General features: G+C 46.3%; 1 protein-coding gene across 10 annotated transcripts in view; it reads right to left on the bottom strand.

Moving 5' to 3' along the window:
* Positions 1 to 22,674, bottom strand: part of CADPS2 (calcium dependent secretion activator 2) — a 566,401-nt gene extending 543,727 nt beyond the window's left edge. For 7 of the 10 annotated variants that reach the window (XM_073652053.1, XM_073652046.1, XM_073652044.1 and 4 more), the window contains exon 1: positions 22,097 to 22,674. In XM_073652053.1, coding sequence (XP_073508154.1) covers positions 22,097 to 22,420 — 324 coding nt within the window. In that variant the 5' untranslated portion in view covers positions 22,421 to 22,674. The remainder of the gene's footprint in view (positions 1 to 22,096) is intronic. The other 3 variants (XM_073652049.1, XM_073652050.1, XM_073652052.1) reach the window with 1 other exon arrangement.
* Between the last annotated feature and the right edge of the window lie 2,140 nt (positions 22,675 to 24,814).

The raw sequence follows: 24,814 nt of genomic DNA, 5'->3' as shown, positions 1-24,814 counted from the left end.
AAGACGTCCTACCTTGGATATGCAACCTGATCAATCTGTTGCCAATCAGAACGAGATAAAAGAAGCATTACACAGCACCAGGTAAAATCAATAGGACTGCTATATAATGCTCTGATGAGTCCTTTAAGGTCACCTTGAAACATTCAGTATTTTACCTCAGTATGTGTAAGCCAAAACCAGGAGTGGGTGATAAATACAGAAGTGGTGACGTGTTTCTATTATACTTTTCCTCTGTTTGTTCCACTCCTGGTTTTAGCTTACATATACTGATGTAAAATACTGACCGAATACTGAACGCGTGAATGTGATATTAGGGTAAATTCCCATGTTGCAGATTTTGCAGATTACATTCATCTGAAAGAACCCTATTCAAATGAACAGAACCAGTTTTCAGTCACAGAAATTTCTGCAGCATGGGAAATTGCCATAACGTGACAGACACTATTTAACAGAAGTGCAACATCACTACCAAATAAACTTTAAAAGGAATCTGTCACCACATGTGACCTATCTAAAACTATTAAAATGGGCATACAAGTTATAGATGGCTGAGGAGAGTGATACCTGTCTGCCTCATATCAGATGCCTGGTTGTTGAGAAATCATCTTTTATCGCTTTATATAAATGACCTCTTCCAGGCTCTGGGGAGGATGGTGCCTGGAAGATAACTCTGCCTCCAGGGCTTATTATAAATATGAGGGGGAATTACCAGTGAGACAAGTAACTAACACAGAACAGGAGAAATTAACTTGGTCTTCTTGCAAACACATTGTTGCTTCTCTCTGAGCTCTGCTGTATTGTAACAATATTACAACCCTGTCTGCCTGTGAGATGGAAGCCGGAGCTGAGAGGAACATGCAGATGTGTCCGGTATAATCACACACAACTCTATAGTGAGGTCACATATAAAAGTATAAAAGGCTTCCACAAGACAGAGTGCAGCCTAACATCTCCATGCCCCTTAAACAGTTAAAACACCAAAAAGTTTTACTTTGGTGTTATCTGACCACAGCACCTTCTTCCACACGCTAGCTGTGTCACCTACATGGCTTTTTGCTAATTCTTTGCAAACTCCAAACGGGTCTTATTATGTATTGCTTTAAAAAATGGCTTTCTTTTTGCCACTCTTCAATAAAGACCCAATTTGTGGACTATACCACTACCATCATGCATTGATATACGGTAGATGGTATTTATAAATTGTCTATCGTTCATTATACATTGAGTTTGCGGAAACTGAGTTGATAGGCATGGAACCATCGTATTATGCTGTCACTTACTGACTCATGATTACACATTCAATAGAAGCCTCTGATTCAGACATTAAAGTACTTTCTATACAGCACTGTGTATAGACAGTCCAAGGACATCTAGAAATCATGCATTTTCCCTTTATAATACCAGTCCAGGGAACAGAGAGCTGGGAAGTCATTTCATTTCCTTAGGACCATAATTATACAGAACCAGTCAGCAGCATAATGTATGGATAGAAACCCCAGTTTCAGTAATGTATCACTTACTGAGCTGCATGTTGTGTTTTTTTGTTTTTTTTTATAAAACTCATTCTTATCTCCTGCAGATCTACCAGTTCTCTGAAGACTGAGCTCTGCATCATCCCTGCCCACAATCCACAGCTTTCTGTGTTCTCTGCTCATAGGCAGAAAGCTTCCAATAGGTGTTGGGAGGTTGGAAGGATTTAAACAGAGCTCATGAATATTCAGGACTACATAGCAGCAGGTTTACTAGTAACCTAGTTATTAATCTGCAAACTATTAAACAATGATTTTATCAATACTACAGCAAACAGTTAAGTAAATCTCTAGAATCAGGGTCTCTGCCTCTACATTATGGTGCCCTCAGATTAGGTGGTAAAAACATGTTGACAAATTCTCTTTAATGCCTTTAGGTTTACTGCACCAACCTTGAAAGTTCTATTGGATGGGCAATGGCTTTCATCTCTGCTGATCCCAGTTTAATCCTCAAGAAAAAGGAATTGGAGGGTCCTTTATACAACAACACAATGACAAGGATGTTATTGTGTAATTTTGTTAAACGGGTTGTCCAGGTTTGACACAAAGTCTGCAGTCAGTCTATCTGACTGCAAACTTGTGAATTCTCACATTGAGCACAGTGCATACTGTCAGGATTCTCTGATGCCGGTAGCGGGCGGGCATTTAACCGTATGCGATATGCAAATTTCCGGCAACATTCCAGCTAGACGTGTGCGGCCTTCGCTCAGTTCACTTTATTTGGCGAGGCTGTGCACGTCTAGTGGGAATGTGACAAGGAGTATGCATAACGTATACTAGCAGGTAAATGGGTTTCCACTACCGGTGCCAGCACAGGAGAATCCTGACATCACGTGCGGTGTATAATGTGAGGATTCACAAGTCTGCAGTCACAGAGTGACTGAAGACTTTCGTGCCAAACCTGGAAAACCATTTAGTATACTATAATAAAATATATACACTGTTTTTGAGGCTGTTGACCACACCAAAAACACAAAGGGTATGTGTATACAAAGTCTCTTTAAGTATCCAGCCAATAGGCTGAAATTAATTATGCTCAATCATAATATTAACATATTATAATTAATTATTTTATATTTATATCATCACTTAATATTGAGAATAATTAAGTATGCTGACATCCCCCTATATAAAGCATGAGCCCCCACACAGCCTTCCTATAAACAGCATGATCCCCCAGACAGCCTCCCAATTTACTAAGGGATCCTCCACACAACCTCCCTATATACAGCATGAGCCCCCACACCGCCTCTGTATATACAGCATGAGCCCTCACATAGCCTCCTATATACAGGATGAGCCCCCACGCAGCCTCCTATATACCATGTGAACCTCCACAGAACCTTTAATACAGTATGAGATATCTATCTATATATACACACACACACACACACACATATCCCATACATATACAATGCGGAAAATACGTTTTTGTACACTGACGATTATGCACACCTTCACACTTACAAAGAATGGAGAGATCTGTAATTTCAACTGTGAGAGACAGAATCTAAAGGAAACTTTAAATAATTAAATAGCATTATATTGCAAGAAATAAATATTTGTTCACCTACCAACCAGCAAGAATTCTGGCTCTCACAGACCTACTAGTTTTTCTTTAAGAAGCCCTCCTACTCTGCACTCATTACTTGTATTATTGCATCTATTTGAACTCGTTACCTGTATAAAAGACACCTGTCCACATACTCAGTCAATCACACTCCAACCTCTCCCCCATGACAAAGACAAAAAAGCTGTCTAAGGACACCAGGGACAAATTGTAGACCTGCACAATGCTGGGATTAGCCACAGGACAATAGGAAAACAGCTTGGTGAGAAGGCAACAACTGTTGGCACAATTATTAGAAAATAGAAGAAACACAAGATAACTGTCAATCTTCCTTGGTCTGGAGCTCCATACAAGATCTCGCCTCATGGGGTAAGGATGATTCTAAGAAAGGTAAGGAATCAGCCCAGAACTACACTGGAAGATCTAGTCAACAATCTGAAGAGAGCTGGAACCACAGTCTCAAATATTACCGTTAGTAACAAACTTCGCTGTCATGGATTAAAATCCTGCAGGGCACGCAAGGTCCCCCTGCTCACGCCAGCACATGTCCAGGCCCGTTTGACGTTCGCCAATGACCATCTGGATGATCCAGAGGAGGCATGGGAGGTCATGTGGTCAGATGAGCCCAGAATAGAACTTTTGGGCATCAACTCCACTCTTCGTGTTTGGAAGAAGAAGAAGGATAGGTATAACCCCAAGAACACTGTCCCAACCGTGAAGTATGGTGGGCGAAACGTCATACTTTGGAGGTGTTTTTCTGTAAAGGGGACAGAATGACTGCACCGTATTGAAGGGAGGATGGATGGGTCATGTATCACAAGATTTTAGCCAACAACCTCCTTCCCTCAGTAAGAGAATTGAAAATGGGTCGTGGCTGAGTCTTCCAGCATGACAGTGACCCGAAACACACAGCCAGAGTAACTAAGAAGTGGCTCCATAAGAAGTATTTCAAGGTCCTGGAGTGGTCTAGCCAGTATCCCGTCCTAAATACAATAGTAAATCTTCGGAGGGAGCGGAAACTCAATGTTGCCCAGCGACAGCCCCGAAACCTGAAAGATCTGGAGCATATCTGTATGGAGGAGTGGGCCAAAATCCCTGCTGCAGTGTGTGCAAACTTGGTCAAGAACTACAAGAAACGTCTGATTTCTGTAATTGCAAAGGTTTCTATATCCAATATTAAGTTCTGTTTTTCTATTGTATCAAATACTTATTTCATGCAATAAAATGCAAATTAATTATGTAAAAATCTTACAATGTGATTTTCTGGATATTTTTTAAAGATTCTGTCTCTCACAGTTGAAGTGTACCTACAATAAAAAATACGGACCTCTCCATTTTTTGTGGGTGGGAAAACTTTCAAAATCTATATAAGTTTCTGTATCAAATACTTATTTTTCCCACGCTATGAAAGAAAGAAAAAAACAAAAAACACATACACGCTTCTCTCCCGTTCCTCTGCAGCGAGGTTCAGCAGCAGAGTGATGAAGTGACGTCATCGCGTCTGCTGGCTCACACGCTGATTGGTTGAAGAAGGAGCCAGCAGCGCTGTCCTCCACCAATGTATTCACCACTGTCTGCATCCTGAGGATGCGGATAGCTGTGAAAGCGGCGGACGGACGTGCGGCAGAAGGCATGATGCGTCCCACAGGCCACTGTTTTCAGCCCACACTTTGCCCAGGTCTGGATTGGTCACTTCTTTTAACGGCTTCACGGTTTCACAAACTTAAATCAGTTAAACGATTAAAACGATAATTCTGAACGTATGCACAGCAGTGTTATTTTCACACTGTAGTGCACATGCTCATTCTTTTTAATGTTTATTGAGTGTTTAAGACTAGTGTTGAGCATTCCGATACTGAAATATCGGGTATCGCCCGATATTCGCGGTATCGGAGTTCCGATACTGAGTTCGGATACTTTTAGAATGTCAAATACCGGAATCGGAAGTTCCCATAATGCCTGCGCTCTGCAGTGTCTCTGAAGGATGACAAGCTGGATGGCAGCGCTCAGCTTACTGTACTTGTCATTTAGTGTTAAAGGATTTATTAAAAAAAATAATAGTGTTTTCATGCACCGTCTCTTTAAAAAAGCCGGCCGGCAATTCAGCATCGGTACCCAACAATTTAGAACAGAAAGAATAGAGCATCACACATAGATAAGATACATAGAAACATGTCAGTCACATATATAAGAAGTACAGTGATAGTGTTTATTACTGTACGTGTCATTTAGTGTTAAAATAAAGGATTTATTAAAAAAAAAAATTGTCGTGGGGTTCCCCGTAATTTTAGTCTCTAGCGGAGGTTAAGCAGATGGCTGGGGCAGATGTTTGAAGCCAGGGAAGGGGGTAATACCCACGGAGCTTCCCAGGCTACTAATATCAGCCCCCAGCTGAATACCTAGCCATTACTAGCTATTAAAATGGGGGACCCCCAAAAAAATGACGTGGGGTCCCCCCTATTTTAATAGCTAGCAAATCTAGGCAGACAGCTGGGGGCTGATATTAATAGCCCAGGAAGGGTGCCATGAATATTGGCCCCCTCCCAGGCTAGAAACACCAGCCGTCAGCCGCCCCAGAAATGGCGCATCCATAGGATGCGCCAATTCTGGCACTTAGCCTCGCTCTTCCCACTGGCCTGTAGCGGTGGTAGTGGGGTAATAGGGCTGGGGTTGATGCCAGCTTATAATGCCAGCTGACATCAAGCCCAGGTTAGTAATGGAGAGGCGTCTATAAGACACCCCCATTACTAACCCCATAGTCAAAGTTAAAAAAAAACACAAACACCCAGAATAAAGTCCTTTAATTGAAATAAACACACAATTCTTTATTGTTCTAAATTAAACCATACTTGCCATCACGCCCATTCCAGCTGAAGCCAATGTCTTCTGCAATAAAAGTAAAATAATAAACCAACAACATCCTTACCTTTCCATGGTTCCCAGGACGGCTCCAGCTCTGCTACATTCACATGACAGGCTGGATCGCAGCCGAAACCTGCCATCCAGTTTGCCATGCAGCAGACACTGAGAAGCGCAGGCATGCTTGCGCTCCTCAGTATCTGGCTGTGACGGCATAAAGATGAGCCGAGGTCACGTCCAATGAACTCAGCTCACCTCATGCACGTCACTGACAGCGTGGGAAAATTCTCCTGCGCTCAGCGCTTCAGCAGGAGAATTCTCCCACGCTGGGATGGCATTGAGATGACAGTCTGGATCGCAGCTGAGCGCTGCCATCCAGCTTTTCATCCTTCAGAGACACTGCAGAGCGCAAGCATGCCTGCGCTTCTCAGTGTCTGCGGCATGGCAGCTTTCGGCTGCGATCCAGCCTGTCATGTGAATGTAGCAGAGCTGGAGCCGTCCTGGGAACCATTGAAAGGTAAGGATGAGGTTGCTTTATTATTTTTCTTTTATTGCAGGAGATCGTTGGCTTCAGCTGGAATGGGCGTGATGGTAAGTATGGTTTAATTTAGAACATTAAAAAATTGTGTGTTTATTTCAATTAAAGGACTTTATTCTGGGTGTTGTGTTTTTTTAAATACTTTACTAGAAATTCATGGCGGTCATGTCTAATATTGGCGCGACCCCATGAATTTAGGGCTTATGGCCAGCTGATAATGCCAAGCTGGCCCTAACCCCTTTATTACCCAGTGAGCCACCGCACCAGGGCCCTGCATGAGTTGGGTACAGAGCCAGAAGATGGCGCTTGTATGAAAGCACCATTTTCTGGGGTGGCTGCGGACTGCAATTTGCAGCGGGGGGGGGCGGAAAGCTTGGGCCTCCCTGCGCTGCAGATTCCAGCCCCCAGCTGCCTAGCCAACACAAAAAAAAGATCACTGGATCAATATCGTACATTACCTGTAACTCTGTAAATCAATCTCCCCCATCTTGTAAATCCAATTTTAGCAAGATAATCATCAAAAACTACATTCTCCAGGTCTATTTCACTAATATATATATCTACTCCATGGACACAACTCTTTAAAGGAGTTTTGCCATGACAAAGTTAATTTTAAAGTTGGCTTTAATCAATACATCTTGGAATAATAATTTCTACAATTGGATACAATTGTGTTAAAAAAATTATCCCATGCTGAGATATCTTGTAAATGTGCCCCTGCTATGTACTGTGTAATGGCTGTGTCTGACCGTGCCATTTTCACTATGTTTCTAAATTCTCTATTTGGCATGTGCACTCCCTCCCCCATCAGCCTCAGGTGATTTTAAGTAGTTAGTTGGTTCAGTCATGACCCATAAATTGTAGGCTTGCATTTCAGCCCAAGAGAGGTGACAGAGAAGGACAGGAACCCAACAATGAAAGACGCCTTGACGCTGGCTATTGGGCACACATATATTGACCAATCTATGTGCTAAGTGCTTCCCTTTACTGTAATTTTTCATATTAATATTACAGCAAAAAAAATTAAAATATTTAATGTGCACATTTTGTAGCGCTTTCTTATGCTTCTATTGCAGTAATATAGTTTCAATGTCTTAGAGCAATCACTCTTAGCAATTTAGGAGGCAACTTTTAGGCTATGTGCCCACAATGCAGAAATGCTCCGGATTTTTTTTTTAGCGTTTCTGCATCTCCCTGGCAGAAAAAACGCATGCGGATTGTACATGCGACCGAAAGAATGATAAAAAATAAATATATACTTACCTTCTGATGGACCGCGGTGTCTTTATTCGATGCGTCCTGGCTTGCCGGCAGCTCGCGGTACACTAAAGGACCTGCTGACATCAGCCGTCGCATGACCCGTCACATGACTAAATGACGTCACGGCAGGTCCTTTTCAGACCATCGCAAGTTGCCGGCAAGCCGAGACGCATCGCTAAGGACACCGGGGGCAATCAGAATGTAAGTATAATATTTATTTTTTATTTTATTCTTTTTTTAACAGGTACTATGGTACCCGGGTCCGGAGGAGAGTCTCTTCTTCTCCAAGCCCGGTACCATCCGCACATTGAAATGCATGGATTCCGCATCTGCAGATGCAGTGATGCGGAATCCATGCGCTTCAATGCAAGTCAATGGCAGCGAAAACGCTGCATTTACGCAAAATAATTGGTAGTGCTGCGGATTTTTCCGCAATGATAATCCGCAGCGGAAATTTCCGCAGCATGTGCACAGCACATGAGGATTATCATTGGGGAACATAGCAGACCTTCTACCAAGCATTTAAGCGTTTCTGCAGTGGAATTGCCACTGCGGAAACGCTTAAAAAATGCATAGTGGCCACACAACCTTACCCTTTTTTATAGTTTGAATTTTTTAGTTGGCTTCTGTTCACATTAGTAAGGATGTGCTGGCCATTTTCACTATGTTTCAGACCGTGCAGGAACATGGTCTGATCATATCACATCTCCTGGGCAGGGGGGAAGCAAAAGACTATATAGACATTACAGCAGGGAATCACAGATAATTCTCTTTGTGAGACAAAGTATTTCCCTTCCTGTTTTTAAAAAATGTTTTACCTCAAAGAAAGAATCATTTGCGATCCCCTGCTGTAATATCTGCATTTTTTTTTTCTCCCCCTGCCCAGGAGCTGTGATATGATCAGACCATGTTCTGTACACGGTCAGACACAGCCATTACACAGTACACAGCAAGGGCACATTTATAAGATTATCTCAGCACAGGGACATTTTATTTAAACACATCCAATTGTGGAACTTATCATTCCAAGATCTACTGATTAACATGCTATTTTCATTAAAAAAGGCACTGTAATGATGTACAAAAAGCATGCGCGGCCAGCTACACTCTGAGCAAGCGCGATTCGATGCATCACACGACTCAACAGAAAATGAAGCACACCCCTATGACTAGATGAGCAGGTATATTACAACTACAGTCATATGAAAAAGTTTGGGCACCCCTATTAATCTTAAGCTTAATGTTTTATAAAAATTGGTGTTTTTGCAACAGCTATTTCAGTTTGATATATGTAATAACTGTTGGACACAGTAATGTTTCTGCCTTGAAATGAGGTTTATTGTGCTAACAGAAAATGTGCAATCTGCATTCAAACAAAATTTGACCTGTGCATAAGTATGGGCACCCTTATCATTTTCTTGTTTTAAATACTCCTGCCTACTTTTTACTGACTTACTAAAGCACTTTTTTTGGTTTTGTAACCTCATTGAGCTTTGAACTTTATAGCCAGGTGTATGCAATCATGAGAAAAGCTACTTAAAGTGGCCACTTGCAAGTTGTTCTCCTGTTTGAATTCCTCTGAAGAGTGGCATCATGGGCTCCTCAAAACAACTGTCAAATGATCTGAAAACAAAGATTATTCAACATAGTTGTTCAGGGGAAGGATACAAAAAGCTGTCTCAAGAGATTTAACAGTTTCCACTGTGAGGAACATAGTAAGGAAATGGAAGAACATAGGGACAGTTCTTGTTAAGGCCAGAAGTGTCAGGACAAGAAAAACATCAGAAAGGCAGAGAAGAAGAATGGTGAGATCAGTCAAGGACAATCCTCAGACCACCTCCAGAGAGCTGCAGCATCAACTTGCTGCAGATGGTGTCACTGTGCATCGGTCAACTATACAACGCACTTTGCACAAGGAGAAGCTGTATGGGAGAGTGATGCGAAAGAAGCCGTTTCTGCAAGTACGCACAAACAGAGTCGGCTGAGGTATGCAAAAGCACATTTGAAGAAGCCTATTTCTTTTTGGAAGAAGGTCCTGTGGACTGATGAAACCAAGATTGAGTTGTTTGGTCATACAAAAAGGCGTTATGCATGGTGGCAAAAAAACACAGCATTCCAAGAAAAACACTTGCTACCCACAGTAAAATTTGGTGGAGGTTCCATCATGCTTTGGGGCTGTGTGGTCAATGCCGGCACTGGGAATCTTGTTAAAGTTGAGGGACGCATGGATTCCACTCAGTATCAGCAGATTCTTGGCAATAGTGTTCAAGAATCAGTGATAAAGTTGAAGTTACGCAGTGGATGGATCTTTCTGCAAGACAATGATCCAAAACACCGCTCCAAATCTACTCAGGCATTCATGCAGAAGAACAATTACAATCTTCTGGAATGGCCATCCCAGTCCCCAGACCTGAATATCATTGAACATCTGTGGGATCATTTGAAGAGGCTGTCCATGCTCGGCGACCATCAAACTTAACTGAACTGGAATTGTTTTGTAAAGAGGAATGGTCAAAAATACCTTCATCCAGGATCCAGGAACTCATTAAAAGCTACAGGAAGCGACTAGAGGCTGTTATTTTTGCAAAAGGAGGATCTACTAAATATTAATGTCACTTTTCTGGTGAGGTGCCCATACTTATGCACCTGTCAAATTTTGTTTGAATGCAGATTGCACATTTTCTGTTAGTACAATAAACCTCATTTCAAGGCAGAAACATTACTGTATCCAACAGTTATTACATATATCAAACTGAAATAGCTGTTGCAAAAACACCAATTTTTATAAAACATTAAGCTTAAGATTAATAGGGGTGCCCAAACTTTTTCATATGACTGTATATAAAGTGCTTTTTATACATCATTACAGCGCCGTTTTTAATGAAAATAGCGTGTTAGTAATGTACATTGCATCACCAACAATGCACTGGGGATAGTTTAAATGCTTGAAATGACGTGACAGGTTCCCTTTAATATGGAAAAGGTGAACTGTACGGCTTCAAAGCACTTTTTTTTTCAATATCCGCTATGGTAGAGGCAGAGTCAGGATAAAATAGAGGTGGGAAACAGGCATGAGGGCAGGGAGCTCAGAACACATCCCAACACTGAGACAACTCTGAGCCAAGTCATGGATAATGCTGTGATGAATAGGAACCGGATCATGGTGCTGAGGAGGTGATGTCAGCAAGAGAGGAAGGACGGTGGAGTTGGCATTAAGAGCAGAGCCAATGGGAAGGGTGGAGAGTCTTATGTACAGACATTTTGGATGTGGGAATTCTTTTCCATGTTACTGGAAAACCAACTTATTGCAGTATTCATTGTCTGCTGATGGAAAGTAAGTCGTGTTCCTCCTGGCCCGCAGACTAGGAATCATGTCTCTCCGTTAAGACACGGGAAACCAAATGAGCAAGGACTCAAGTTGTCCTCTTTATGATAATCTTTTTGGTATCGAGTCCACAACCACAAGTAGTACCCAGTTGTCATTAGCCCCATCGCTGTCCACTACTTTCTCCTCTCTCACCAAGGCGTTGTCAGCATTTTGTGTGCCCAAGAAAGATGCATTCAGTCATCCTTTTGGGTGGAAACTTAACTCCCCAGATGTCCAAATTCTTCACAGTGCCAAACCACCTGGACTGTACTGCCTTTTGCAAAAGATTCAAGTGCACTATGTCTCAATGAAAGATATTTAGCTACCATTATTTACTTAATAATATGTGCCCACGTAGCGTTTTACAAGTGTATATGATGCGGAATTTCCGCAGCGGAAACGCTTGTAAAACGCTTGTCAATCCGCCCCCCCATGGTCCCCAATGAGAATCCGCAAGTTCTATGCCCATGCTGCGGATTTTTCCGCAGCGTTTTTGATGCGCACAAAAATCCGCAGCATGTGATTTAATTTTGTGTTTACGCATGCGGAATTGCCTTTGCAATGCAATAAAAAACGCAAGGCAATTCCGCATGTCGAAAACGTGTGAAAAACGCGCGATAAACACTTGCGAAATTCCGCATGCGTTTTTCCGGCAGAGGACATGCGGAAATGAAGCAGAAATTTTCTGCTTCATTTCCGCAACGTGGGCACATAGCCTCAAGTCAGCTCTGATTTACACTTTAAAGTAGCAGACAGTGGTTCACTCCTTGCAATTGACACACTCCAAGTTGCATTCCACCACAGACAGCAGCAGTTACAGCCAGATACTTTACAAGCATTTTATGGTCTTTTAAGTCAATGATTTGCATGGCGGCTATGCATGACTGAAAGAAGGCTCCTTGTTTACTAGGGAGTATACTTCTACATCAGACAATGCTTACGCTATGCCTTCACATCCTCCTCAATGGACATATCCCAGTACACACCAGCTATAGATCATAATGTATCAACACAGGATGACTCCTAGTCAAAGACAACTAGGCAACGTATTAAAAGAATTCCAAAAACATTGTGGTTGCCATGTAATTGGGCAAAGTATCACATGCTCACTGCATGGCACCCAACCTCAATTTGATTGTGTAAGGGTGCTTTCACATTGCGTTCAGACACCCCTTTAATGGCTCCATCGGGGCTTACGTTCGAACCCCCCGCAAAACGGAATTTGGGCATATGTGCCAACGGGACCATTGACTATAATGGTGCCAACAGAGCTAGCATGCACTCTGACGTGCAGAATTTTCGGGTGTGTACGTCTACTGGAGGCAGACACTCAGACATGGTAGACTACATCTGGCAGTCCATCTCCAGTAGGCGTACACGTCCAGAAATGGTGCACGTCAGAGTGCATGCTAGCTCTGTTGACACCATTATACTAAGATGTTTACAGAGAATACCAAAGAGGTTTTTTTACTTGTTGCCGCTATATTTTCTATTTATTTTACACCATTTTATGGTGGTTCAGTGACTGTTTCCTTGCAATGCTAGGTTCTTTGTGGGTACTTCGTTATTGTCACGATACTCGAAGAACAGACTGATAAGGAAATTAGATTGGGAGTCCCCCTGGGAAAGAGGGCTGTGGAGTCGGTAAGCCAAACTTCTGACGCCGACTCCCTCATACATGACTCATGTTTAAGTGATAAATTTACTGTAGCACAGATTCATCTCAGCTAAAAGTCTAGACCCTTAGATCAGGAATAGGACAGACATTTATAGGACATTTCAGAACTTTCCCAAATTCTTGTGAAAAAATATTTCCCACAAACTGCATTGAACTACTTTACCCAATTCATTATATATTTTAGGAGTCGGAATCAGTCCATTTTATATCGACTCCGACTCCACCAAAATGGGTTCCGACTCCGACTCTACAGTCCTGCTGGGAACAGCGAGTAATTAAATACCATTTTTTTTAAGGAATAAAATGAAGGGGTCTTTTTTTAAAAAATGTGAACAGTAGTGCTGTGTAATTTATATCAGCTATCATGGTTCTTCAGCAACGTTGATCCAGAGGAACCTTTTGCTTCCCCCACCCCTCCATGATCAGGTGTGACTGCAGACCATGGACTCACTGTAGTCACACCCTTGGTGGTCTAGTTTCATAAATATGCCAATAAAAAAGGTATAAGATCAATAGTACAAGACACCAGATCCATCACTAGAAGAATTGACCCTCTAGAGACCTTTAGCCTTTGTATCTACGACCAGTAATTTGTTTCCTTTGTCACAACATATTTCCATGATTTACAAGGTTGCTACATTCCCAAATTTCATTCTGTTCTTTTCTCATCAGGTTTAATTACAAAACAGAAAAAAAATTATCCTTTACCAATACACCTTTGACGAAAAAGTTCCTTCAAGGTACAATATGTCAAGAGAAAATTGAGCAAAATATTAAATGAGTCTTAAAAGCTGCACAGAGAAGTAGCATTATAATTTAAGCTGTAATGTCAAATCTGTTGCATGAGCTCAGGGCTACAACTGAAAGTTTCTTTCTCAGTCGCTGTTCGCACCTATGGTGTTTCAATCACAGTATCATTTTGTGCTCCTTTTAGACAATCATAAAAGTCAATCGTGTAATACTAAAGATTGCCACTTCAGATTAAGATCGGCCATCACATGACAGTACAGTTGTACAAGTGATTCTCCCAATAACATTCAGCGCCTATTCTTTGTGGCGTGGACATCCTTGCACCTCGACATTTCTGGCATAAAACACACTATTGACGAATTTGATGGGGGAACCTAATTATTTGCCAACCCAGCTCCGCCCAAGCTCTGCCTATTTTGGCAGAGCTGCCCGAAACAGGCGTGAAACACCAAAAGTTGCTACATTTTTGCGCAATTCTGAATTGGGCAATAAATTTTAGACTTTTCTTTTTTTTTGTGACAGTTTTCTGGTGTAAGCACTTTGATGAATTGGGACCACAGTTTCGGTTCACATAAGTTGGTCTTTGGTTGCAATCAATACTACATCTGCTTTGCATTTTTCTTGGTTGGTATACACTAAACAACAGGAGCATCTCATCACCATCAAAGGAGATATAAAGATTCAGAAATACAACTAATGGCTCAACAGCTGAAAATGGAAAATCTTTCCTGTCCTTGCTGATGCCCCTCAAATAAAAACCATCCTAAAATGTCACACCACTGGTCTGAAGAGCCCATATTTCTATCTATCCTGGATGCCAATACAGATGAAAGCAATGATTGAGGAGGGAGTGTCAGCTGATGGTCCTTCCACCATCATTCTCCCTGTGCATCTGATGTCTCAGAGCAGTGGGCGCGAAGACATCACTATTTCGCGCCAGCTGTGCCGAACACTGAAGAGCTTCAGAAGCTCGATGCCGAGACCGGAGCAACGAGGACCGGGGAGAGGTGAGCATTTATTTTTTTTCATGTGGGGCCCATTATACTATATTGAGGACTATGTAAAAGGGGTGTGGGGATCACAGTTGTGGTCAACATACTTTGCCGGTGGGTACAGTAGGGTTATCATATTGTTAGGGTTATCATACTGTGGAGGAATTCAATGTGAGAGTATCAGACTGTGTTTGGGGGCACTTTTGCTGGCATCATACTTTATTATCTGTATTATTTATTAATTCAAAGTTTTTTATCCTTCATTACATATTTAAAACAGGCCATTGGGCCATATGCTTTTTACGCCTCTTACATAACATATTATATTATTCCAGTATTCTCCATTTGTGATTATGTTTATTTTATTCTAAGATCTCTTAATTAATATGTACTTTGTTTGTGGGACAAGCCCTTTAAGTTCGTTTCCATATGAAAAAGCTTCATCGTTATATTCCTCAATTGTAGACATTTTTTTAATAAATATCAAGGTTAGAGCACAGTGGTACTGACGCTGACCACATCCAACCAGCTGCAGAGCAGAGCTTGCAAGTGCAGAGCTCCTTGCCTAGGAAGCCGGCCACCTGTTAGGCTGCAGAGGTCGCCAGCAAACTTGGCAACCAACAGGCTGTAATGCTGATCCTGCTGTCAGTCAGTGTCAGGGGTGCGGTTACAGATACCACTCTCTATACATCGAGAGGTGACTGAAACTGTGCCGGCGTGACTGAACGCCAAATGCTGCCGGGAGAAATAAAGTTAATTTCCTTCTGGCAGAGGGGCTCTAAGTGTGGGCTCCAAGCAGGTTCAGAATGCTATTATCATGTGGATTAACCCCATATTTGCAGGTTAATGGCATTGTTTCATGTGATAGGCTCCCTTTAAGGATTGTAAGATGGCAGCTGGACAAGTCCTGGTTTGTGTGTATGTGTCACCGAGGTTCCTGGCCTCAGTGATGTGAAAGAGTGCTGATAGAGTGCTTAAGGGTTTGTTAAATGAAGCTTTCAGGAATGACAGGTAGAGTTGGGCAGGACCAGTCATTCCCATCCAATTCATCAGGTTCAGCTAAGTTAAAAGGATAAAAAAACGACAGCGGAGCTGCTCATGTTGGTCTATGTGTAGAGGTGGAAACATCTCAGACCTGGTCTCTGTGGGAGCTGCAGTGAACTCTGGTCAGACTGCGGTGGGAAAGTGGACAATATTTTGAAGGTGTGATCCTTGAACAACCGAATGGACTATTTTATTTAGTCTTATGCCAAAAGGCTGTTTATCAGTTTTGCTGGAAAAGATTTATGAACTTTAATAAATCTGCCTTCTTGGGCAAAGAACCTGCCTACATGTAAGAAGGCTGCCTACTGCCGAGAGTGAATCCCTCAGGATTTACACAGGAAAAGCACATCATGCACACAGTAACCTATGCCACTTACTAGTGAGCATTGAGGAGTATGACAGAAGGCTTGCATGAAAATGAGACTATACAATAATAGGAAGCACATTAAATGAAGTGTTGGATAAAACACACATGGCAAGCAAAATAATTCTCTGTCAGGGGCGGAACTACCGCCCGTGCAGCCGGTTCATTGAACGGGGGCCCCGAGGGAGAGGGGGCCCCTCCAGCAGGGCCGCCATCAGGGCATGACTGCCCTGACTCCAGTATGGGGCCCAGCCGGTAGGGGCCCCCTTGGGGGCCCCCCTCTTGTGCGTCTCTCTCCTCATGGGGCCCCCGGCCCCATGCTAAGCGCCGGGGCCGGAACATCTCAGCGCTGCGCTGCTGCGGCAGCGCTTTCATGATTCCCCTGACTTCCGGTCATGTGACGGCACCGTCACATGACCGGAAGTCAGGAGAACCTGGTGTCATCGATTTGGACGAGCGCCAGGATTCTGCAGGGATCGCATGGGGGTAAGTATAACAAGTTTTTTTTTTTTTTTAAATACAATTTACTAGGAGTGGGGGGAATGGGAGGTGCACATGTGGGGGAGGGGGATGAGAGAGGTGCACATGTGGGGGAGGGGGATGAGAGGTGTGCACATGTGGGGGAGGGGAATGAGAGAGGTGCACATGTGGGGGAGGGGGATGAGAGATGTGCACATGTGGGGGAGGGGGATGAGAGAGGGGCACATGTGGGGGAGGGGGATGAGAGAGGGGCACATGTGGGGGAGGGGGATGAGAGAGGTGCACATGTGGGGGAGGGGGATGAGAGAGGTGCACATGTGGGGGAGGGGGATGAGAGAGGTGCACATGTGGGGGAGGGGGATGAGAGAGGTGCACATGTGGGGGAGGGGGATGAGAGAGGTGCACATGTGGGGGAGGGGAATGAGAGAGGTGCACATGTGGGGGAGGGGGATGAGAGAGGTGCACATGTGGGGGAGGGGGATGAGAGAGGTGCACATGTGGGGGAGGGGGAATGAGAGAGGTGCACATGTGGGGGAGGGGGATGAGAGGTGCACATGTGGGGGAGGGGGATGAGAGAGGTGCACATGTGGGGGAGGGGGATGAGAGAGGTGCACATGTGGGGGAGGGGGATGAGAGAGGTGCACATGTGGGGGAGGGGGATGAGAGAGGGGCACATGTGGGGGAGGGGGATGAGAGATGTGCACATGGGGGGGTGAGAGCTGCACATGGGGGAATTGGGAGAAAATGAGCTGCACATGGGGGAATTGGGAGTAGGGGGATAATGAGCTGCACATAATGAATGTGGGGTGGGGGACAGTAAATGATAAATGATGATGGGGTGGGGAGAGCAGGACATGATATAATGAATTGGGGCAGGGGGTGCATGTAAATAATGAATGCGGGGAGCAGGAAGTATAGAGTAGGGGGCGTTGCGGATGCAGGAGTGTAACTGGTAACAAATTGGCGGAAAGAGTAGAGGTTCTAATTAAATTATATATTAAGTGCCTATTTACAGTTAATGGGGGCACCGTGGTGGATTACAATTTATATTTGGAATGGTAGGTTGTATAATAACTAACCATATATTGATGGTGGATACACGTCTGTATTCAGCTGCGTAATGTAGAAGTTGGGGAATGTGCTCTAGATAACTGTGTTATTTTATGCAGAGACGAGTCCTGGCTGGAAGACGTAATGGCGGTCTGTGCTGGATGAAGGAGAAAAGCGTAGCTGAAGGACTTCACCTAGAGACGTCACCAGTGAGTCAGTGTATTACATGTACACTTACACTATATACTATGTACCGGGCTCCTGTGTATAATGTCACTGGTGATCACTGTATTACCTGTACACTGACACTATATACAGAGCTCCTGTGTATAATGTCACTGGTGATCACTAGATTACCTGGACACTTACATTATACATACCATGTATAGAGCTCCCGTGCATAATGACACTTATGGTAATATTAGTAATGTGGTGGTAATATTAGTAATGTGGTGGTAATATGTGGTCTGGTCATGGTGTGGCAGTTTTTCCCCCTTCTGTGTGGTATTATTCGGTGACTATGTTGTGGTAATATGTGGTCTGGTCATGGTGTGGCAGTTTTTCTCCCTTCTGTGTGGTATTATTCGGTGACTATGTTGTGGTAATATGTGGTCTGGTCATGGTGTGGCAGTATTCCCTGTATGTGGTATTATTGGTCATTTTTAAAAAAAAATGTATATGACACATTCCCTTAAAGAAAACTAAATAAAAATATATCTAAAAAGAGTATTGGATATTTTAAGAAAATTTTAATAGGTTAGAGTAGGGCCCTGCCAGAAGAGTCTACCTTATCGTGGTGGCGGCTTTAAAAATCTTTTGGCCAAAACAAAAGCTGATGGCTATGCATGTGGCACCGTCTGGTGGCAGCGACGTGGACGAGCGCCAGGATTCTGCAGGGATCGCATGGGGGTAAGTATAACGAGTTTTATTTGTTTTAAATACAAGTAGTTAACTAGGAGTGGGGGGGATGAGAGATGCACATGGGGGGGGATGAGAGATGCACATGGGGGGGGTTGAGAGATGCACATGGGGGGGATGAGAGATGCACATGGGGGGGATGAGAGCTGCACATGGGGGGGGATGAGAGCTGCACATGGGGGGGGATGAGAGCTGCACATGGGGGGGGGATGAGAGCTGCACATGGGGGGGATGAGAGATGCACATGGGGGGGATGAGAGCTGCACATGGGGGGGGATGAGAGCTGCACATGGGGGGGGGATGAGAGCTGCACATGGGGGGGGATGAGAGCTGCACATGGGGGGGGATGAGAGCTGCACATGGGGGGGATGAGAGCTGCACATGGGGGGGATGAGAGCTGCACATGGGGGGGCGAGAGATGCACATGGGGGGGGGTTATGTTTAGATAACTTTGTTGCCTTATGAAGCGCAGGGGGGGGGGGCCCAAAAAATTTCTTGCACAGGGGCCCACTACAGTCTGTGTCCGCCCCTGCTCTGGGTATTATATTTTCCACACATTGTGTGAATAGGTCATTGGTTAGCGGCAAGAGAAACAGTGACTGACATGATGCCGGTTACTGAGGAATCAGAAACAACTGTAGCTTTTACTAAAAAGTGTTATAAAAGTATGACAGATCAATGCAGTGACCAGGATCACTAACCGCTGTAAGTAAAGGAGAAGAGCAGCTTATCTATCATGTGTTATAAAGACATTTCTAAAACAAAACAAAAAAACACCAAAACTGCTGGCATAGGATGCGCCTATTATATGTGCCCCATTCATACCAGGAAAGCAGATGGCATTAGCCCTCCTGTAGCCAGCTCCCTGCTATCAGGCTGCCGTGAGATCATTAAATGGAAGGTGATAATTAATTTCTAGTAATCTCTGACATTATGAAGTAGCGCATAGTGATGAATCTATATATATGTGTGTGCACACCACAAGATGAACACTGGGAAGCAAAGCACATCACACGTAGTCAGCAGCCGCTCTTCCACTCTATCCCCTCGGCAAAAAACTACTGTGTACTGCCCACCGGTGGAGACCCCTCACCACAATAATCCTGCATACCGCCACTGCCCACCGGTGGAGACTCCTCACCACAATAATCCTGCATACCGCCACTGCCCACAGTTGGAGACCCCTCACCACAATAATCCTGCATACCGCCACTGCCCACCGGTGGAGACCCCTCACCACAATAATCCTGCATACCGCCACTGCCCACCGGTGGAGACTCCTCACCACAATAATCCTGCATACCGCCACTACCCACCGGTGGAGACCCCTCACCACAGTAATCCTGCATACCGCCACTACCCACCGGTGGAGACCCCTCACCACAGTAATCCTGCATACCGCCACTACCCACCGGTGGAGACCCCTCACCACAGTAATCCTGCATACCGCCACTACCCACCGGTGGAGACCCCTCACCACAGTAATCCTGCATACCGCCACTACCCACCGGTGGAGACCCCTCACCACAGTAATCCTGCATACTGCCACTGCCCACCGGTGGAGACCCCTCACCACAGTAATCCTGCATACTGCCACTGCCCACAGGTGGAAACCCCTCACCACAATAATCCTGCATACCGCCACTGCCCACCGGTGGAGACCCCTCACCACAATAATCCTGCATACCGCCACTGCCCAACGGTAGAGACCCCTCACCTTAGTAATGCATATCCCAAGTACATTTAGACACCTCTTCCCACTGTTGGGTAAATCCCTCCAAACAACTTGTATATAACTATATGACAGCCCCCCCCTCACCAGCCGTATACAGATGACAGCCCCCCCCTCGCCACCAGCCTTATAGAGGTACCAGCCGTATACAGGTGACAGCCCCCCCCCCCCCACCTCGCCAGCCGTATACAGGTGACAGCCCCCTCCCTCAACAGCAGTATACAGGTGACAGCCCCCTCCCTCGCCCGCCACCATCCGTATACAGGTGACAGCCCGACCCCTCACCAGCCGTATACAGGTGACAGCCCGCCCCCCCTCACCAGCCGTATACAGGTGACAGCCCGCCCCCCCTCACCAGCCGTATACAGGTGACAGCCCGCCCCCCCCCCTCACCAGCAGTATACAGGTGACAGCCCCCTCCCTCGCCCGCCACCATCCGTATACAGGTGACAGCCCGACCCCTCACCAGCCGTATACTGGTGACAGCCCCCTCCCTCGCCCGCCACCATCCGTATACAGGTGACAGCCCGACCCCGACCCCTCACCAGCCTTATACAGGTGACAGCCCCCCTCGTCACCAGCCTTATACAGGTGACAGCCCCCCTCGTCACCAGCCTTATACAGGTGACAGCCCCCCTCGTCACCAGCCTTATACAGGTGACAGCCCCCCTCGTCACCAGCCTTATACAGGTGACAGCCCCCCTCGTCACCAGCCTTATACAGGTGACAGCCCCCCTCGTCACCAGCCTTATACAGGTGACAGCCCCCCTCGTCACCAGCCTTATACAGGTGACAGCCCGCCCCCCCCCCCCCCTTCTCACCGGCCGTATACAGGTGACAGCCCGCCCCCCCCTCACCAGCCCTATACAGGTGACAGCCCGCCCCCCCTCACCAGCCCTATACAGGTGACAGCCCGCCCCCCCTCACCAGCCCTATACAGGTGACAGCCCGCCCCCCCTCACCAGCCCTATACAGGTGACAGCCCGCCCCCCCTCACCAGCCCTATACAGGTGACAGCCCGCCCCCCCTCACCAGCCCTATACAGGTGACAGCCCGCCCCCCCTCACCAGCCCTATACAGGTGACAGTCCCCCCCCCTCACCAGCCCTATACAGGTGACAGTCCCCCCCCCTCACCAGCCCTATACAGGTGACAGTCCCCCCCCTCACCAGCCCTATACAGGTGACAGTCCCCCCCCTCACCAGCCCTATACAGGTGACAGTCCCCCCCCTCACCAGCCCTATACAGGTGACAGTCCCCCCCCTCACCAGCCCTATACAGGTGACAGTCCCCCCCCTCACCAGCCCTATACAGGTGACAGTCCCCCCCCTCACCAGCCCTATACAGGTGACAGTCCCCCCCCTCACCAGCCCTATACAGGTGACAGTCCCCCCCCTCACCAGCCCTATACAGGTGACAGTCCCCCCCCTCACCAGCCCTATACAGGTGACAGTCCCCCCCCTCACCAGCCCTATACAGGTGACAGTCCCCCCCCTCACCAGCCCTATACAGGTGACAGTCCCCCCCTCACCAGCCCTATACAGGTGACAGTCCCCCCCTCACCAGCCCTATACAGGTGACAGTCCCCCCCCTCACCAGCCCTATACAGGTGACAGTCCCCCCCCTCACCAGCCCTATACAGGTGACAGTCCCCCCCTCACCAGCCCTATACAGGTGACAGTCCCCCCCTCACCAGCCCTATACAGGTGACAGTCCCCCCCTCACCAGCCCTATACAGGTGACAGTCCCCCCCTCACCAGCCCTATACAGGTGACAGTCCCCCCCTCACCAGCCCTATACAGGTGACAGTCCCCCCCTCACCAGCCCTATACAGGTGACAGCCCCCCCCCTCACCAGCCCTATACAGGTGACAGTCCCCCCCTCACCAGCCCTATACAGGTGACAGTCCCCCCCTCACCAGCACACCCCTCTCCTCGTCCTCGCAGTGGCAGATGGGGGCGCTCACCTTCTGCTGTCGCCGGGTCATGTCCGTGGGCTGCTTGGCGTTGAACGGGTAGGCTATGCACCTCATAACGAAGACGTAGAGCTGTAAGCGGCTCCTGCGCTCCCGCTCCTCCCGCTGCGCCCGCTCCTGCTCCTCTCTGCCCTCGCTGCCGGTGGACGGGCTGGGGCTGGCGGGTCTGGCCAGGGTGGAGCGCACAGCGGCGTCTCTGGGATCGCGGGGAGCAGCGTGCACGGTCCGGTGAGGAGCGGTGACAACCAGCACATCTCTCCGGTCTTCTTCCAGTAACTCATCCGACTCTTCTTCGCTGGAAGACGGGTCCAACATCCTCCAGTGGCCGCTGGCAGCGGCCGACTTCCCCTTTCCCGGCGCTGTCCGCTGCGCACACCTTTCCGGACACGTTGAGTTCCAGACTGTTTCCACAAGCAGGGGGCGTGGTGTGAGCCCGGTCCGCCCGTGTCTGCCGGCGGCTCCTCCGCACAAGTTTAGGAGGGAGCGGCTGCACTTGTTGCGCGCTGCAGCCTTCTCCTCCGCCTGTGACTGTGTACTGACTGTGTGTACATGGTGAGCTGCAGGGCTGCATGTGGGAGGGGGAGGATGTACACCAGCCTCACTGGGTCTAAGCGGAGCCTACAGTGTGAGAGATGACAGGAGCAATGGCGCTATGTGAGTGCCTACACATATGTCGCATGCCTAGACACAGTCACCTCTAAGGCTACAGTCACACCTGCATTTGGGCTTTCCGCTTACTTGTTCCATTTACAGCATTGTCTCAAGAGTGTAAATGGGTAAAACTATAAAGTGTTTGTAAAAACAAGCAACTTTACAACTTACCCCTCAGTCAGTTCTCACTCTAAATTTTGGGATTTTTAGTTAGATTGTATTCAGTTCATTGCCTAGGTTACCGACCACTGTGGAGTCCCAGCGTGCCCAGTCACTGGTTAAGGCGTATGTGGACCAGAAGCGGCTGGCGCCACTCTGAAGCTGCCTGGATCACTGAGTCTAGCAGGCCCCTGTGCCCCTGTGCTTCTCCCACACTGCAGAGGCAACGCTCCCTCTGCAAGCAGCCTGGGAGAGAGCTCAGCACTGGCCAGTGGTGTCACCATGCTACTGGTCTAACCTGTCAGTCTTCAGGAGCACACAGATCTGGGGCTGAAGAGCGGAGCACTCAGATCTGGGGCTGAAGAGCGGAGCACTCAGATCTGGGGCTGAAGAGCGGAGCACTCAGATCTGGGGCTGAAGAGCGGAGCACTCAGATCTGGGGCTGAAGAGCGGAGCACTCAGATCTGGGGCTGAAGAGCGGAGCACTCAGATCTGGGGCTGAAGAGCGGCGCACTCAGATCTGGGTAAGAAGAGCGGAGCACTCAGACCTGGGGCTGAAGAGCGGAGCACTCAGATCTGGGTAAGAAAAGTGGAGCACTCAGACCTGGGGCTGAAGAGCGGAGCACTCAGATTTGGGTAAGAAGAGCGGAGCACTCAGACCTGGGGCTGAAGAGCGGAGCACTCCTGAATACACCAACTCAAGAGAACCCCTTTAAGGCTATGTTCACAAGTTAAGAATTTGATGAGTATTTTACCTATTTGTAAGCCAAACCCAGGAGTGGGTGATAAATACAGAAGTGGTGACGTGTTTCTATTATACTTTTCCTTTGATTGTCCCACTCCCGATTCTGGCTTACAAATACTTACAAAATCCATTGCAAAATGAATGCAAATGGCAATAGAGAGGCCCCGTTGATTATTATTAGGTCTGTCTGGTTCGTTGTCAGTTTTTAGAATGGAAGAAAAAGCAAAGAATGCAGAACTTTTTTCTTATTATAAAAACTGACACATAACAGAACTCTGGCTGACTCCATAATAGTGTTTTCGTTTGCATCCGCTATGATAATAATGAGTTCTTGACATTAATTCCCATTGTCTGATCTTGAAAACAGTGTCATGCGTCTGGGTTTGAACCCTTGAGCCTGAGCTTTGTAGTCATCGTCTCTGACTGCCGAGCCACAGCAGACACACCTTTCATCTGGGTGTTTAGTTTCTGATATACTTGCTTGACTCTTTTTAGGGTAACAGGTGTTTTCATTTACTCATATGTCTGCCCTATCACCTTTCGGGTGCGGCTATATATACTTTCCCCCTGCTGCTATTTCCTGATGGTGATAGTTAATACTAGAGAAGAGAGAGAGAGGATTCAAAAAGACCTAAATAAACTGGAGCAGTGGGCAGCAACCAACAGAATGGTTTTTAACAGGGAAAAATGCAAAGTACTACATCTGGGCAATAAAAATGAAAAAAGCATATACAGAATGGGAGGAATAGAGCTAAGCAACAGTACATGTGAAAAAGACTTGGGTATACTAATAGATCATAGACTGAACATGAGTCAACAGTGTGATGCAGCAGCAAAAAAGGCAAATACAATTCTGGGATGTATTAACAGAAACATACAGTCTAGATTACGTGAAGTCATTATCGGTCTTTACTCCTCTTTGGTCAGACCTCATCTGGAATACTGTGTACAGTTTTGGGCACCACATTTTAAAAAAGACATAGACAAACTGGAGCAAGTTCAGAGAAGAGCGACCAGAATGGTGACTGGTCTGCAAACCATGTCCTATGAGGAACGGTTGCAGGATTTGGGAATGTTTAGCTTGCAAAAAAGAAGACTGAGAGGAGACTTAATAGCTGTCTACAAATATATCAAGGGCTGTCACATTGTAGAAG

The sequence above is a fragment of the Phyllobates terribilis genome, unplaced genomic scaffold, assembly GCF_046119375.1.
Source record: "Phyllobates terribilis strain yellow unplaced genomic scaffold, ASM4611937v1 Scaffold_11__3_contigs__length_659146591, whole genome shotgun sequence".
Taxonomy (NCBI): domain Eukaryota; kingdom Metazoa; phylum Chordata; class Amphibia; order Anura; family Dendrobatidae; genus Phyllobates; species Phyllobates terribilis.
Note: the sequence above shows the minus strand (reverse complement) of the source record. Positions and strands in the feature narration are given on the sequence as shown.